The sequence below is a fragment of the Rhinolophus ferrumequinum genome, chromosome 7 (genome assembly GCF_004115265.2).
Source record: "Rhinolophus ferrumequinum isolate MPI-CBG mRhiFer1 chromosome 7, mRhiFer1_v1.p, whole genome shotgun sequence".
In the NCBI taxonomy this organism is placed as follows: Eukaryota; Metazoa; Chordata; class Mammalia; order Chiroptera; family Rhinolophidae; genus Rhinolophus; species Rhinolophus ferrumequinum.
The window spans coordinates 34,683,903-34,702,221 of NC_046290.1; the positions used below are offsets into that span (position 1 = coordinate 34,683,903).

General features: G+C 33.6%; 1 protein-coding gene across 1 annotated transcript in view; it reads left to right on the forward strand.

Annotated features, from left to right (window-relative positions):
* The window catches only part of DDX4 (DEAD-box helicase 4), a 61,490-nt gene that overhangs the window by 16,540 nt on the left and 26,631 nt on the right, over window positions 1–18,319 (forward strand). The window contains exons 4-8 of the mRNA XM_033110682.1: window positions 872–932; window positions 6,257–6,331; window positions 9,184–9,261; window positions 11,347–11,397; window positions 14,694–14,753. Coding sequence (XP_032966573.1) covers window positions 872–932; window positions 6,257–6,331; window positions 9,184–9,261; window positions 11,347–11,397; window positions 14,694–14,753 — 325 coding nt within the window. The remainder of the gene's footprint in view (window positions 1–871; window positions 933–6,256; window positions 6,332–9,183; window positions 9,262–11,346; window positions 11,398–14,693; window positions 14,754–18,319) is intronic.

Here is an 18,319-nt window from a genome sequence, read left to right on the forward strand (position 1 = left end):
TATTGCTGTGACAGGTTTGATTGAAATTAACCATGAATATTCTGACCTTATAGCTGACATATGCCACTTAATTGGATATGTAGTACACTTGCAAGATGTAATACATATATAGATACATGTTTTTAGTGCATAAGTGAGGTGTTCTTTACATTAGAGTGAATTCCTTTTTAAAAGATGTGAACACATGAATTTTTCATTTTACATAAACGCAATTGAAGTTTGAAAAATAAATTTCTTTAATATTTACTGTAGAAACTTATCCACTATGCTTTGTCTAGGCTCTACTTTGTTCTATACAGTATTGGCAAGTATACTGTAAAACAGTGAATGAACTCTGTAAATATATTGTGTATTAGCAGGCATAGATTTATTCATATATTACTTTGGTCAGATTTTATTTATGTAATAGTATTTGATTATACTTTTCAGATATTTGGGTGGCTAAACTTTCAAGTCAGGTGTCAGCAAAACTCTGTAAAAAGCTGGATAGTAAATATTTTAGGCTTTACGGTCTCTATTGTAGCTTTGCCATTGTAGTGTGAAAGCAGCCATAGATAGATATACCTAGATGAATGAGGGTGGTTGTGTTCCAATAAAACTTTATTTACAAAAAGTGGTGGCTCACCAGATTTTTCTGATGGCTGTAGTTTGCTGATCACTGTTATAAGTGATATATTGATATACACACGTTGCTGAAGTGAACATTTTGGAATAATTTATAAGGAAACATCCGGTGACCCAGAAAATCTTACAGTCTACCATTGTTTTGTTTTGAACAAAACCCAGTTGTTAAACTTTCTAGTATTTGTGAAATAGATTACACATTCTTATTATTCAAAGCAGAAAACTAATCTTTTCTTCCTTCTTACAGGATAGATATTTTTCTGGAGCAAATGGAGACACATTTAACAGGACTCCAACTTCATCATCAGGTACGTGTTAAGGCAAAAGGTGGGACCCTTTTTAGGTTAAGGGCTTCATCTAGTGAATGAGGGGCAGACTGGTAGACATCTTGTAGAGGTAGTTGTAAAATTTCCTAGTGACACTTCATTCTTATTAGGATATTTTGGGATGGGGGCCACTTCTAGTTAGAGGAAGGGAGAGAGGAGAGTGTTAAAGACTCTTATTTGATTTAGTGGGTTTGCTGTAAAACTTTGTCCAATCTGGATGTTGCATGTTTGGCTTTCAGGCCGCTAGGGAATTGTCAGGGTCCCTGACAAAAGGGAGTAGGAGATTGAACTATGAAGTTGAAGCAGATTGCAATAGTGGTAACAGCTGTTTAAACCTGCCATACCATCAAGATGCCATGAGTTTCTTTGATATCCGAAACCGAATGTAGAAAAGGTCCTAGGAGAATAAAAGAGACTGTCAAGATAAGAGAGCTGCTGTTTTCCCTCCACCATTTGTTTCCAGTTGGGTTGCCTAAATATTTTATAGAGTTGATGTGGATGGAAAGATTGGGTGGAAGTGATAGGACTGGGCTAGAAATTAAATTCATGGCAGTAGTCTCATATTGTTGAAGGCCAAAGCAGGCTGAAATGCTATTTTTACTGTCTTCAGTTTTTTTTTTAAATTGTGGTAAAATACACGTAACATAAAATTCACCACTTTAACCATTTTTAAGTGTATAGTTTAGTTGGCCCTTGAATCAGGTGGGAGTTAGGGGCACTGACCCCCTGCATGGTCAAAAATCCGTGGATGTTCAAGTCCCTTATATAAAATGGTATAGAACAAACAACGCATGTAGTCGGCCTTCCACATCCTCACATTCCCAACTGTGGATTGAAAATATATACATTCACTTTGCTGTGCAACCATCACCACCATCCACCTCAGGAACTTTTTTGTCTTCCCAAACTGATTCTACTTTCTATGAATTTGAGTTACTATGAATTTACTATGAGTCTTTATGAATTTGAGTAACTACTACTCTTAAGTCTTACTGTAGTACAAGGGCGAGAGGGGCTAGTGGCACCAGGTAGTTTCATCATTTCTATCATCAAAAATTAGTGGATGAGGTGATACACTTTATAGTCCTGGGAGCTACTGGCTTACTGAAGCCTGTGCTAACGTGAAAAAACCTGTGGAGAAGTAGTTTCTAAAATGTGAAGGGGAATTTGAAAGTCAGAGTTCATCAGGTTAAAGCAAATTTAATTCCTATGTTCAGAGTAATTCACTTGCTAGAAAGAAGTTAAATTTAGAAGAAATGCTTTTGTTCTTGTCAAGATATAGTTATCTTTCATGAACATTTAAGTGCAGTGGTTTAATATAGAGTAGTATTCAGATTTGCAAAAGTTGATGAAATTCTGCCTATTGAATCCCCAGCAAAAGACTAATTGTTGCTTCCACCATATGAACTGTGTGTATGCATGTATACTTGAAATATTCAGAAAAGACCAATAGGAAAGATAATCTGTGCTTTTTAACTCGTCTATTTGCATAGATCGTTGTGTAATCAGGAGAAACCTCATTCTTTGAGGTGTCAGAAACCAGTTTTTGTAAAGGGATGAAAGTTTACGTCTATTGTATATTAAAGTATGACATTGTTTTGTGGTGAAATCTTTAAGAAGCTACTTTGGTGGAGCCCATTTTCCTGAAGCTTCTTGAGAAAGGAAGCATGGGAAATAAATTTTCGATATTACAAATTTCTTTATCTTCATGCTTGATTAATGGTAAAATTTTAGTTTGGAAATAATTTTTCCCAAAAACTTCATATTGCTTCATTGTGCATGAAATTCTAGTCTTGCTGTTGAGAAGTTTGATAATTAATCTGAGTCCTGGTCCTTTGTATGTGACTATTTTTCTAATCTAAAGCTTTTAGGATCTTACTTAGTCTTCTGTATTCTGAAAATTTTATTATTATTTATGTATCTTGATGTGTGGGTCTTTTTATTTATTATACAAGACACTTGGTGGGTCTGTTAAATCTGAAATTCATATCCTTCACTTCTGAGAAATTTTCTTGGGTTATTTTTTCCTCTGAGGATTATTATAATTTAATAATCCCTTTATTGTTTCTTTGCATTGTTTGTCCTATGTTTGTTTTAGTCTATGTGTGCTGTCTTCAAAAGTCTGGAGATCCTTTCCTGCCTTTTTGTGTTTAACAGTGGAACATTAAAATGCTGATTGGAAACTCAACTATATGTACATGGACACAGCTTGTTGACTAATGGGCTCTACTATCAAGTGATTGGGCTAGGGCCAGGCTGTTTTGTTGGGGAGAGCAGTTTCCCTAGAGAGAAATCATCTAGTCTTTTGTCTAGAGGACTTAAGTTTTTTAAATTATATTTTCTATTTCATTTTCCTGTTTTGTCCTTCCTTCCCTCCCTCCCTCTCCTCTATTGTACAGATCCTGTGATGCCTTGGCTGATTTCTTTATTACCCATTTTTGAATGATTTAAATTCTTTTTTTAATGCATAGTTTTTTTTTAATTTATTTTTTTTAGTTTCAGATGCACAAGACAAAGTAATACTTAGACGTTTATCATTTATATCCCTCACACTGTGTGAACCCCCCTCCCCCATCCACTAACCCTCTGACATTGCACAGAGCCATTACATTTCCACTGTCTCTATTCCTAATGCTGTGCTCCGCTTCTTGTAAGTATATACATACATAAATATACACACACATATATATAAATTCATATATAGTTGGCATTCATTATTGTTCAGCTTCAGGTGTACAGTGCAGTGATCAGGCATCTACATCATCCCTGAGGTGGTCTCCCAAATGGGACAAGTGTCCATCGGATACCCTACAAAATCTTTACGACATTATTGATTACATTCCCCAAATTAATTTTCAAAACCCCGTGGCCACCTTGTGGCTACCGACTGTTTTCTAGTCCCCTCACCTTCCCCCCCCACCCCGCCCGCCCATCTAGCAAGCCTCATGATTTAAATTCTTTTAGACCAGCTATTTGTGAGAGGGAAGTGTTGGGGATTTTTTTTATCCCCCTCCTTCAACCTTTCGTTTAAAGGAAGCACTTTATCACTTCTCTTTGGCATATCTGAATTGCCAGCATCACTACTCTTTGGGGCCATTATTTAGTCAAAATAAGGGTTATTTGAACACAAGCACTGCGCTACCGTGACAGTCCATCTAATAACCAAGACAGTTACTAAGTGACCAGTGGGCAGGGAGCATATGCAGTGTGGATACTCTGGACAAAGGGATGATTCACGTCCTGGGTGGGACAGAGCTGGATGGCGTGAGATTTCATGCTAGTCAGAATGGCACAGAATTTAAAGCTTAAGAATTATTTATTTCTGGAATTTTCCATTTAATAATGATAACCATAGGTAATTGAACCATGGAAGGTGAAACCATGGGTAAAGGGGACTACTCTATTATCTTGTTCTGCAATTTGAATTTTTTACTCAGTATTGTTTCTAAGGTTTATTCATGTTGCCAGTTACTAAATTCATTTATAATCGTTCTGTGTGTGAATATACCACATATATATAATACTGTATAAATATAGTATAGAACACAATATATAGGTCTATATATTATATATAATGCTTTGTTGTCCAACTGTACCACATATTTTTATTCTTGAAGCACGTTTGAGTTGTTTCTTTTTTTGTGGTTATGAACAAAGCTGCCATTAATATCCCTTCTTTTCCTAATTTGCTAAATATGTGTTTTTAAGTCATGAGTGGTGTTGAATTATATCATATACGTTTTTATCTATGGAGATAGTTTTGTCTTTTCAATCTGTTAATTACCTTTTTTAGGTGTTTTGATGTTAAAGTACCCTTTCATACTGGAATAAACCCAGCTTGGTTGTAATGTTTTATCTATTCAATTTACTATTGGGTTTGGTTTGCTCATATTTGTTTTTGAGATTTTTGTATCTACTTATGATTAAGAGAGGTTTATAATTTTCTTCTGTTCTTGTCATATCAAAGTTAGGTTGGCCTTCTAAAATGAGTCGGGAAATAATTCTTCCTATTTCCTGGAAGAGTTGTATGACATTGGAATGAGTTGTTCTCTGAGAGTTTTGGTAGAACTCACCTGTAAAACTATATCTAGGCATGATGCATGGATATAAGGAAGGATTCAATTTCTGTAGGGCAGTTTGGTTTTTATTGCTTTTTGAGTCAGTTCTGGTGAGTTAATTTTCTCGGAACCTCTTCATTTTCTTTAAGTTTTAAATTTAGTGGTATACAGTTGTCTGTGGCAGTTTTTGTTCCTTACTGTGGTACAAAGCACGTAATGTGAGATATATCCTCTTAAACTTTTAAGTGTTCATTGCAGTATTATGGTTAACTACAAGTACAGTGTTGTACTGCAGAACTCTAGAACTTTTCATCTTGCATAACAGACTGTACTCATTGAACAGTAACTCATTAATAGTTCTTATTTTCTGGTATAAAAATTTAGATACTGATAAGTAATATTTTTATCTTAAAATTTTAAGCAGTTTTAAAGTTCCATTCTCATTTGTTTTCTTTGAGCTGTGGGCTGTATAGAAGTGTTTTTAATATATATTTCCAAATGTAACAGGATTTTAAATAAGTTTTTTTTAATGTTTAATAACCTCTTATTTGACTGCATTGTGATTTAAGAATTTTGTGTGTATAATATTGATTTTTGGAATTTGGTATTGAATTTGCATTGTGGCCTCCTTCGTGGTTAGTTTTTATAAACATTCTATCTATTGTTGAAAAATGTAATTTCTTTAATGTTGCATGCTGTAAGTTTTGTGAAAGTGTACAGTATTCTGTGGGTGACTATGGTTTACCTATTTTCCTTTGATCAGTTTTTCTTGCTATTACAAACAATACTGATAAAAACATCTTTATGTAACTGTGTTACCATGTGATTATATCCAGAGGAGAAATTCATACTAGTACACTTTCACAATATATATATTTTAAAATTAGGATCAAGAGTGATTCAATGTATAGCTTCAATATAGTGCACTATCGTGCTTGTTTCTCTATGTCCTTGATGATTTTTTGGTATTAGCAAACTTAAAACTGTTTTCCAGTCCATCATGTAGTTGAAAAAGGTATCCCTTTTGACTTCCAAGTTCTTTTATGAGTGACATATAGTCACCATTTTTTTTTTTGAGAACTACGTATTCTTATTCATAACTCATTTTTCTAGTCGGGTATTCATCCTGCTTATTGCTATATAAAATTCCTCATTTGCTATGTGAGTGGCACATTGAAAAGGTGTGAAGTTTGTCTACAACCAAAATACTTGTTATTTTGACTTGCTTCATAATATTATTTGTTTTAGAAATGGATGATGGACCTCGAAGAGATCATTTCATGAGAAGTGGATTTGCGCCTGGGAGGAGTTTGGGAAACAGAGGTAAGTAGCTTTGTCTCCTTAATTTTTTCAACTGTTGAATAGTGGACTGAATAGAGGATTTTATGGCTGTTTAATGCAAAGCTAAATCTGTTATAACTCAGTGTACAGTAGACTTTGTTGGCATAATGAGTTGATCATTTTTTCAAATCCCATTGTTCTTTTTACTGTTTTACTTTTTGGGGATAGTAGGAAATAATTTGATTAGATAGATTGGTTAGATAGGTTGGTTAAAGATAGTTGCTTCACAAAGCTACTTCTTAGTGTGTTTATGATTATTGATTTCCAATAGTTGTCATGGGATGAATGTAAAAGCTTCAGAGTTTAGGGTGAGAAGGACCCCTTTCTTAAGTTTCATTTTTGCATTTCTGCTATCGCATTAATACGAAGAGGTTATTTTTCCAAGCTTGGAATTTTTTATTGTCACTCTTAGAACAACCAGCTCTTGATCTGACTGATAATGACACAGCAAAATAACTTCCTACAGTCCATCTTTAGATTTGATAATAAAATGCTGAAAATATTCTGTTCTGTGTTTTATTATAGTGCAATAAGATAATATTAGAATTTCAAATTACATTTTTTAAAAAATCCATATGACCATTTCTTTTATGTGATATCATAAGCAAGGGTTAATTGGTAGTTTTAAATATATGTAACAAGCATTGAATTTATTAGCTGTTATTCTTTGAAAAACTTTATTGATATTTCTAGATAAAATAATATCTTAATATTACACTCAAGGGAATATTTAATATTTCGATATATTTTAAAATCCTATTTTAGAATAGGTTATGTGATATTTTTTGATGCAAACTTCTAAACATTGTTGAATAAAGCTTTTTTTGATGAGAAAACTGTAATTGAAATTCTACAACAAACTGTTAATTCCATATGTTTTAGGTTGAAAACATTAAACTTCTGATCAGAATTCTTTGTAAAATGTTAATACTTAAAAAAATTATCTTTATACTACATATAATCCTGGAAATTCATGAGTATAACTTCTTCCCCTTATGATTCATCTGACATTTTAGTTTCAATCTCTATGGTATTTTTTCTCAGAACTTGCATAGCTAGTAATGTGTTTTTGAAATTGACTCTGAATTGCTTAGAATATAATATTGATTAACTTTTCATATTCTGTGAAGTATGGCCTAAATAGCATTAACTTCTTGAATCACACACATCTTTAGAATCTGATGAAAATAATGATAGTTACTCATACACAATATTTTTTTGTTATTAAAATTTTTTTTTTTTTTTTTTTGCTCATACAAAATTTTGCATGTGGCTTTAGGATTTTCATAGGTCCCTCAACTACCTTTTTTAGGATATTACAGAGATAGATAAGACAGTTTATAAGGATCACAAGACAATGCTTTAATTTTTCCCAGCAATAGTTTATAGTGGCAGTTTATGCTGTTTTGGATGTCTGTTGTTACAACTTTTTGTTTTCTTGTATTTATTTTTATTAGTTTCAGGTGTACAAAACAATGTAATAGTTAGACATTTATCATTTATATCCCTCACATAGTGATAATGCCCCTCCCCCCATCTACTACCCCTCTGACATCAGGTAACAGCCATTACATTTCCACTGTCTCTATTCCTAAGGTTGTACTCCATTTCTTGTAACTATATATTATATATATATGTATATATATAATATATATATAATATATATAATATATATAAAATTATAGTTGACATTCATTATTGTTCAGCTTCAGCTTCAGGTGTGCAGTGCAGTGATCAGGCATCTACATCATCCCTGAGGTGGTCTCCCTAATGGGACAAGTGTCCATGGATACCCTACAAAATCTTTACAACATTATTGATTACATTCCCCAAGTTGACTTTCAGTTCCCCGTGGCCATCTTGTGGTTACTGACTGTGCTTCCCAATCCCCTACCTTCCCCCTAACCCCCCCCCCCCAATATTTTGTTTTAAATAACCATCCTACTTGCTATAGCAACTCAACCTTCAATAGTCTTAATGTAGAAGTAGAGAAACACATGGAAAGAAGTTTTACTAAAGGGAGATACAGATAGTTGTCTGTGGGAATGTGGAGGAAAAATTGATTATGACTGGAGGACTAAAGGAAGACTTCACCGAAGAGGCGGCCTTTGAACGGGGCTTTTGAAGAATGAAAAGAATTTTGGTAGGAAAAATAGGAAAGCAGGGAATGCCATGCTGAAGGAACAACATTGGGAGAGACAAAATATTAGAAGGCTATGTAGAGTATGGAAAATTGGTGTGAATTAAAATGTTTGGTGTTCAGAGTTATGTAGTGAGTGATAAAGCTAAGAAGGCTAATATGGAGAGCTATGTAGAGGGGGGGAGAGGGAAGGTGAAGAGGAGTGGTACTCATAGCTTTTTTCTTTATTGTGTAGTCCCTTCCTAATATTAATTTTAAAAGTATAAAGATTAAGAGTGATTTAAGTACAGTAAAAATGAGTAAATAATAAATTGAATTTATTAAAAACAGGATAAGAGTATAAAATTTTCCTTAGCAGTGATTTTCACACGGGCATAGTGTACGTGTAAGTAGCTGGCTCTATCAGAGTAAGGTTTAATATACAGAAAATCAGAGAGTTGAAATTTCTGATTAAAGGTCACTAGTAAAATAACTAGTAGAAAGCTGTATTTCACTAGTAGTATAGTTGTGTTCATCTTGATTTCATAATTTAAAAACTTTTTAAAAAGAAGTTGGTATATCTTTATAATTAGTTTCTGTACTGTCTCCTATCCTTGAAAGTCCTCTTACCCCCAAAGATTCCTTTAATACGTAGTTTTGATGACATGCTTAATTTTTATGTTAAAGAATTTTAACTCTGTCTGAACTTTTTCAGATGCTGGCGAGTCTAATAAAAGAGAGATTACATCCACAATGGGTGGTTTTGGAGTTGGAAAGGATTTTGGAAATAGAGGTAACCTGCTTACATCTTACAATCAAAACTTGAGTGACCATAAGTTTGCCACTCTTTGAGTTCATATTTCCCTTTATAATACTTAGAAAGTATGTGCCTTTCCCATGAATTTATGAGGATCACAAAGGAATGCTTGCACTTTCTTAGTCGTAGTTTAGAGCAGCAGTTTATGCTGCTTTGGGTGTGTCTGTTGTTCTAATTTAGCTTTAGCTTTTTTTTTTTTTTTTTTTTAATAGCTATGCTAGCTGCAGCATCTCTTCAAATTGATTTATCCCACAGGTGGACCCCAGTTCTTTTCTGTATTCAAGATTCCCTTTCCTGCCCCCCAAACAAGAGATGCACCTTATGTTTCGAAAGGTGAATTGAAGTCTCCATCTTTACTTGAGCAAAGAATCAGTAGAAGCTTTGAAATTAAATGGTTTTCCTTAAAAACTTTAAACACTGTGCATCAAAGTTTTTCCCTTAAAAACTTAAAAAGCTCTAGATCAAAAGTTAAGTTTACGTTCAAAACCAACAGTGTGTGGTCTTTCCCTAACATGTGAAAGACTTTCTCTAACATTTTGGAAAACCCACAGTTGACTTTTTTGGGTTGGGGAGTATGGAGAGAAAGGGGCAATTGTAGAGGGTAGAGTAGTAGAATATAATCCTTTTCTGGGCCAACTTCAAAGATTGCCAATATTTAAATGAATAAAGTAACTCAAACCTTAGGTTTTGTGATAATATATTCTTTCTGCAGAGATTATCTATTTTGAAATTAAATATCCGCTTAAAGAACAACTTTTTTGTCATCCAGTCATATATTGGTACAGGGTACTTAATTTTATATGGTAATTGTGTATTAAATTTCCATTGAGTTTTATGCTGGAAGGGATGTTAGATTTTGGTTGAATCAGAGGTGTTAAGTGACTTGTGTATATACATTTTGTATATAAATTTAATATCTGTCAAACAGTAATTGATTAGTCTCTACATTACAGAAACTGTAATGTAATATTTTGTAATTTGGATTAAATACTGACTGACAGACATCTTATATTGACAGTTAATTTTAAGGTGTATTATTCTTTGAATATCTTTGCAGTAAAAATCATTTTATTAAGACTCAACGTTTTAAAATTTTATAAAGTATTACTGATGGATGCTTTTAAAATTAATTTTAGAGGCAAGTCTACATACTGCAGATACATAAATCTAGACGCAGGTTTTCATTAAATGAGATTTTGACAGCAGAGCTTGACAAATGATTTAAAAATTTATTTATTAATTTTTTTTCCCCCTTCTTTCTTCTCTTCCCGCCACCAACTCCGGTTCAAGCCGTTGTTTCTCAGTCTAGTTGTGTAGGACACAGCTCCCTGGCCCATGCTGGTATTATGAACCTAGTGCTCCCCCCTGGCTGAGGCAGTCGGTTGCCGGTTGTCGGTCCCTGGTCATCGGTCGGCGGCTCACAGCAGCCCACACCGACCTCCCGCTGGCTGCTCATGGCAACCCACTTCCAGGGAGAGCCATTATTCACAATCGTAGCTGTAGAGGGCGCAGCTCACTGGCCCATGTGGGAATCGAACCGGTGACCTTGGCCGGCATTAGGATTACGGCGCTCTAACCACCTGAGCCACTGGACTGGCCCTAAAAAAATTTTTATAAACAAAAAAGTGGCAGAATTTTCTTGTTACTGAGAAGGGAAAAATTACTGAATATTGGATTATAATTTAGTTGTCCGTCCTCTGGCAGAAGAAGAAATTATGAGTTAATTTATAAAATTTTAAAAGTTTGAATAGAAAGTATACAGTAGTTATACTGACTATTTTGCCCAATAACGTGTCGGGGAATATATGACATTTGAGGTAATGTAACGTTGTTTGACATTTTAACCTTAGTAAATTGATACAAGGCAGAAATTGTAATACAGCCTGTATGAGTTCTTATTCAGTATTTATATATACAGTTGTATGTGGTTTATCTTGTTTTAAAGAAGCATCATAACTAGTAGTCCCTGTAAGGGTGTTTTTGTTTGTTTGTTTTTGTTTTACACCACAGAGGTATAGGTGATTGTTGTTTTTAGAAATTTGCAAGTTTAATTTTATATAGGTTTTTCAAATAACAAATTTGAAGAAGGTGATCGCTTTGGTTTCTGGAGAGGTAAGTCAATTTTTTTTTGTAGTGACTTTTATAATTTAATGTCTATAGTACATGCTAAAGAGAAACTAAGATTAAGTAGCTTAGTCTGTTCTAATTCTAATTTATCTAAAACCAGATTTATAAAGCAGCTATAGCCAAAGCCTTAACCAAGAATTCAGGTATCCTGATTTGGCCTATCACCACATGCTTTGATAGTCTATAAGGTGCATCTTTTGAATGCTGGCTACCTTAAGGACAATATGATAGTAAAAAGAGCAAGTCAACAATGAAAATTATACTTCCAAGTATAAATACAGTATGGGGCCTGTAGGTCCCTATTCAGATTCAAATAAATCTTTGACAGTGGAAAAAGATTAATGAAGATGTAGGTCACCGCTGAAATCAAAGACATTTCTGCAAAAGGTACAGACTGCGGTTTGGAGGAATACAGAGAATGATGAGAATAATGTTACTAAAATATAGACTACAATAATTAACAGTAATTTCTCAGGAGAACCTGATTGAGTAGATTTGAGTGAGGCCTTGGAACTTGTATTAAAAAAACTTCCCTGGTGAATCTGATGCCGTTTTGTTTGGTAACCACTGATATATAGAATCTTTATAACATAATGCCCTTTGGAGTTTCAGACTTCGTTTCATGTCCCTGCTCTGCTACCTGCTAGTTGAATGATTTGGCGCAAGTTGCTTGCTTTCTCGGATCTACAGGTTTCCTATTCTGTAGAATGGAGGCCATCCATTTCCATGGGTTGTTAGGCAGACTAAATGAGAATACATATAAAAGTTGGAAGCTTAGTATCGGACACATTCATGGTAAACAATAAATTCCATCTATTTTCATTAAGTATTTGAGATTTGATCTTATACTCTTAATAGTGATTCTCAAAATCAAAACTAAACTTAGACCTGATTACCTTAAAACCCTTTTGGAATAAGGTGGGGTTTTAATATATCAAATAAGACTGTTCCCTCCCAAACTAATGTCTGTCTTAGTTTCCCTGCTTCTCTCTGCTTTTTCTCATGTCCCATTTGAATGAAAACATTGAACTGATATTTGAGTGAAGAAAAACCATCACCGTTTTTATCTATTTCTATTTCTTCTTGACGTAGTTTCTTAGTTTTTAATCAATTAATATTCAAGATCATTTCCACTTATCAAAGACCTTCCCCTCAGTTGACTTCTTTCAATGGTGGAGTGCTTTTGAGCACAAATTCCTTACAGCACGTGAGAGAACTTCTTTCCTCCAAAATGCTCTGCTTTCTTTCCTTTGGTCTAGTCTACTTTTTTCTGTTCTCATTCTTAGTTCCCCTAAAATTAAAAAAAAACCATGGATTGAATTCTTTCATTCTCACATTGCCGGCAAGCTTAGGAGCAGGTTTTGATATAATGATGGAGGTTTCCACTCTGCACACAAATGCATAGAGTTTTGTGATTGCTATTTTCCCTACAATCTACTTTCCCCTAGCTGGTATCATGTAGTGATAAGGAGTTCAGATTTTGGACGTGGACACCCTAAGTTTGGGACCCAGATCCTCCTCCTCCTCCTGTGAGTTGTATTTTTCTGAAAAATATATTGAACTTCTCTGTATTTCATTTTCTCCGTTTATAAAATGAAGATAATAACCACCTCACAAGGTTTTTATGAGGATTTGAAAAGCTAATACATGTAATTCATTTAGAATGGTGCCAAACACATACTAAGTTCTGTATGCATTGTTATTTTTTTACATAATTAATAGGTTGTCACTAATCTTGGGATCGTTATCGTATTTTTGTTTGTTCTTGTCTTTACTTTCTAACTTTACAGAGATTATATATATAACTTTTTATTTTGAAATAGGTTAAGACTCAAATGAAGTTGCAAAAACAGTACAGAGGGTTTCCTTCACCCTTCTTCTCCTAATGTAATCTTACTTTTCATCCAATTTCTTCTAATCTCATTAACCTATTTTAATTCGCAGTGTAGCCAAAATAACTATAGGTTTGTTTTAGGGGAATAATTGGCTGAAGATAATGTGAGACTTACTTCTCCTTGACAGGTCTCAAAGTATTCATAGATTTTTCTGCTATACAGTATCAAATGTTAGCTATCGTCATTATTTCTGGGATAACCTTCTTTCCAAAATTCTTTCCTATTCAGGCCCTTGTGGTATTGTTAAATCCTGCTTCTAAGAAAGTTGTCTTGATATTGGATGGCTCTTGAGGAATATTTGTCAGTTGACTTTTGCTCAAATAGGCACCTAATAAGAAATAAGAGCTCTGGGTTGTTTATTGTTAAACAATATTAATTGTTAAATAGATTAGTACTTTTGCACAGGAACTTAACTGATAGCTTCTCACCTGTTTAGCTACTTGATGTCATCACTGAATAAAGGTCTCATATATTAAACATTAATGACATATATAAAGATCCCTTGAAACCATCTCTGTATTTTCCAAACATGGCTTTGTTGAAATACTCTAGAAAGCTTATAGTTATTACTAAAACCTATATTAATAACATAATTTTCAATTTTGAAAAATTACTTATTCCTTTCTGTCATTTTACACTTTCAAAATAAATATCACTGGGCGTGGGTCCCAGGAATTTATTTTTAATCATCTTTCCAGGTATTCTTTCCAGGTAGTGATCCTCATGCCTATTTAGAAACCCTGGTAATGTTACTTGATAACATTGTTAAAAACAGAAAAGCCAGGATATCCCCAATTTTTTCATTAGTATGAATGGGGAAAAGTTTGCTTATATTTTTACAAACACTAATGCTTCAGATTTTTTAAAAAGGCAAATTGCAGAAATAATGATGACATAAAAAGAATAGTCATGTGTTTCTAGTGATCAATGGCCCACATTTGAAAACCCCTTGACTACTTAACAGTTTAGATGTTTCTGAAACCATTTTTAGTCAAATTGACATTTATGAAATTCTCATTTTTTGGCTTGTGTCTAGCACTTCGCAAATAATGGGTTCTCAATTATATACTCACCACTTAATATTTAGCTATATTACGTGATTTGTATAGGGAATAAACTGAATAATGTCTTTACATTTCTGTTAAAATTATTTCAATAGTTCATATTTTTAACTTATGAAAATAGTTTTCTTACTAACATATCTTTTGACTATTTTAAAATTTATTTTTAAAAATTTTTAAATTATTTTTTATTTTTCAATTACAGTTGGCGTACATATTAGTTTTAGGTGTATAACATGGTGATACAGTACTATTTTTTGATATTACATCTTAATTATTTAGTTAATTATTTCAATGTTACTCACATGTTAAATTTTTATTCAAGAGGCTTATAATGACTGTGAAGATAATCAAACACGGAACAGAGGGTTTTCTAAGAGAGGAGGTAAGGACCACATTTTGGAACAATTTGTACTTATGATAGAGATACTAAACTGACAAAACTGATTTTGGCAGAGATGAAAGAAAGAGAAGTTCTGGTGGTGCAAACCTTTGAAGAAAAATACTTTGGTATATCTTTTATGCTTTTAATGCTTGGGTGAATATTCAGTAGGTGTTCCTCCTTCCACTTTCTGCTGTCACTGGATTTTTTTTTTCCTCTAAGATCTCCAGAATGTGCTATGAAGTACAGAGGTGGGACTGTAACTGTGAATCTTGGTCAGTCACAATATAGATGATCTGGGATGTCTCTGAATAGGACATAATTGGAGATGTGGGAGAGGGAAGAAATTGCAGATTACTTTTTCTTCAGGTCTAGCAGTACTCCACCATACTCTGCTAATCCTGCATCTAATGAAGTTGACTTGAGGTGATATAAAAAGTGTCATGCTTAATTCTTGATTATCTATAGACAGACATGTTAAAATAGCAAAAAATCTATACTGAATTTATCATAAAATTGCTACTGATGTGCAAATCTACATATGATAAAAAGTTTATTACATAGTAATCATACATCAGTGTTTTTTGCTGCAATTTGAGGACATCCTTTTTCCTTGCTCATTGGATAGTTAGCTTGTCAAATAGCAGGCCCTCCCTTGTGAAGCTGGGACTTGCTGTGGATTTCACTATAGCCTTGTTAGGGATGTGAGGTGGGAGGAGTTTGGTGGTGAATAAGGGATGGTTATATGTCTCATTAATTGAATCTTTTTAATTGCAGGGAGCTGTGTAATGATGGGGAAAAAGTTTAGCTAAGGAAAAAAACGGGATGACTCTTCAGTATTCCTTCCCTCCCCCTTTAACAAGCAGTTTTTTGACACTTAATGTTTGTAAAACATTGCTTTTATTTTACAATTGTGGTTGTTTTCTGCAGAATAGTGAATATGTTCCTCACTATTATATTTTCTTTAAATCAATTTAATTCATATTTAAGTGGTGATATCAAAAGCCAGTTGCAGCTCTATGTGCTTGAACCTGGCTTATTATTGACTAATAAGGTGTCTAGCAGGGACAGTCATTTTTCAGGGTTTCCTTGATTTCTGTTCTCTATTGATGTAAACGTTTGAGGGTGGTCACTCAGTAAATCTAAGTGTATTTGTTTATATAAGTGTATCTAGGTTTATATTGAAGTATGACATGGTATAGCACCAGACATGGGCACATATCATAAATGGATAGCCCAATGATTTTTCACTAACTGAACACACCATAGTGAAATGTGTTCACAAGAATCCAGATCAAAAAGTAGAAGTAACTAGCATAACAAAAGCCCCCCTTTAAGCTCATTTTCAATCACTAGACATCCCCCCCAAAGTTAAACTCTATTCTGACTTCTAGCAGCCTAGATTAATTTTGTCTGTTTTTGTACTTAATATAAATGGAATCATACAATAGGTACTCTTTTGTGTCCAGCTTCTGCTTAATGTATTTGTCAGATTTATTCATATTGTTGATTGCTTTGTAGATCATTATCACTGCTATACAAATAGTGATTTTGTTATTATTGTTCTACTCTTCTGCTGATGATGGGCATTTGGATTTCTTTCAGTTTTGGGCTATCTTGAAACTGCTCCTGTGAACATGCTAGTGCATTTCTTTGGTGACATTGTATATTTTCAGAAGTAGAATTGCTGGGTCATAGGTTATGTATATTTTTGGCTTTAATAGCTGTTGTCAAATGTTTTCAAAGTAAATATACTCTGATTCCCATATCCTCACCAATATTTGGTATTTTCTTTTCCTTTTATTTTAACCATTCTGCTAAGTGTGTGGTGGTGTATCCTATTGTGGTTTTAATTTTCATTTCCTTGATGGACTGCTGAAATGTGCAGTGCTTCATATATTGATAGGCCATTTGGACATCATCTTTTGTGTAGTACCTATTCAAGTCTTTTGCCCGCTTTAATGTTGGGCGTCTTTATTTTTACCTTTTTATTTGTAAATAATTTAAAACTTACAGAAAATTTACAAGAATAGTACAGGTAATTTCTGTATGACCCTCATATTGGGAGCCCTCATTTTAATCAAGTCCAATTTACCCGTCTTGTCTTTTATTGTTAGCGCGTTTTCCCCTCCTTTTCAAGAACTCTCTGCTCCCTCTAAAGTCATAAAAATATTCTTTTCTATTTTCCTTTTAAAACTTTATCTTTTTAGGTTCCACATTCAGATTGTAATTAGTCTGGAATTTTTTTTTGTATATGGTATAAGGTAGGGATCAAGGTACATTTTCCCCCCATATTGATGTCCAGTTGATTCAGTATCACTTATTGAAAAGACTGTTCCTGCCACTCTACATTACATAGCCGCCTTTGTCTTAAATTAGGTGGCAGTATATATGTGGACTGTTTCTGGATTTATTTCCATTCCATTGGTCAGTTTCTCTATTTTTACACCATTGTCATATAGACCATTTACTGTAGTTTTATAAGAAGGTCCTGCTTTCTGGTTGTGTAAGTCTTCCAAGTTTGTTCTTCAAAATTAACCTGATTTAGTCTTAATCCTTTGCATTTTCATATGATTTTTAGAATCATCTATTCCTAGAAAAAAACCTAATGGGATTGTATTGAACCTGTAGAGTAAATTGGGGAGACTGAGCATTTTTACAATATTGGTCTTCCAATCCATGAATATCCCCATTTATTTAGGTCTTTCATTTTTTTCCTCACTATGTTTTGTGGTTTTCACTATAGAGCCCTTATACATCTTTCTGCACCTGAGTATTTGAGATTTTGTGATTCATATTTTGTTTGTTTATACCACATATAATATAAATGTAATCATTTTAAAGTATATACTTTAGTGGTTTTAAGTATATTTACTATGTTGTGTGACTATCACCACTATGTAATTCCAGAACATTTCCCTTTCCCCACAGAGAAACCCTCTGCCTTTCAGCAATTCATCCTGTTTTCCCTCTTCCCACATCTTCTGGCAACCATTAATCTATTTTCTATAGTTAATCTATTTTCTATAGTTATGGATTTGCAAATTCTGGACATTACATATAAATCAAATGATATAATAGGTGGTTTTGTGTGTCTGGCTTCTTTCACTTAGCATGATATTTTCAAGGTTCATTCATTTTGTAGCTTGTAATAGTACTTCATTCCTTGTTATAGCTGAATAATATTCCACTGTATAGATATACCACATTCTGTTTATTCATCAGCTGATGGACATTGGGTTGTTTCCACTGTGGAACTGTTATGACTAATGCTACTGTAAACATTTGTGTATATGTTTTGTGTGAACATATATTTTTATTTTTATGGATTTATATACCTAGGAGAGTCTTATGGTGATTCTTATGTTTAATTTTTTTGAGGAACTGTCAAAATAGTTTCTCATAGCAGCTACACTATTTTACATTCCCACCTATAATGTATGAGAATTTCAGTTTCTCCACATCCTCACCAATGCTTATTCATGTCTATCTTTTTAATTGTAGCCACTGTAGTGAGTATAAAGTGGCATATTATTGTACTTTGATTTGCATTTGCTGATTACTTTGAT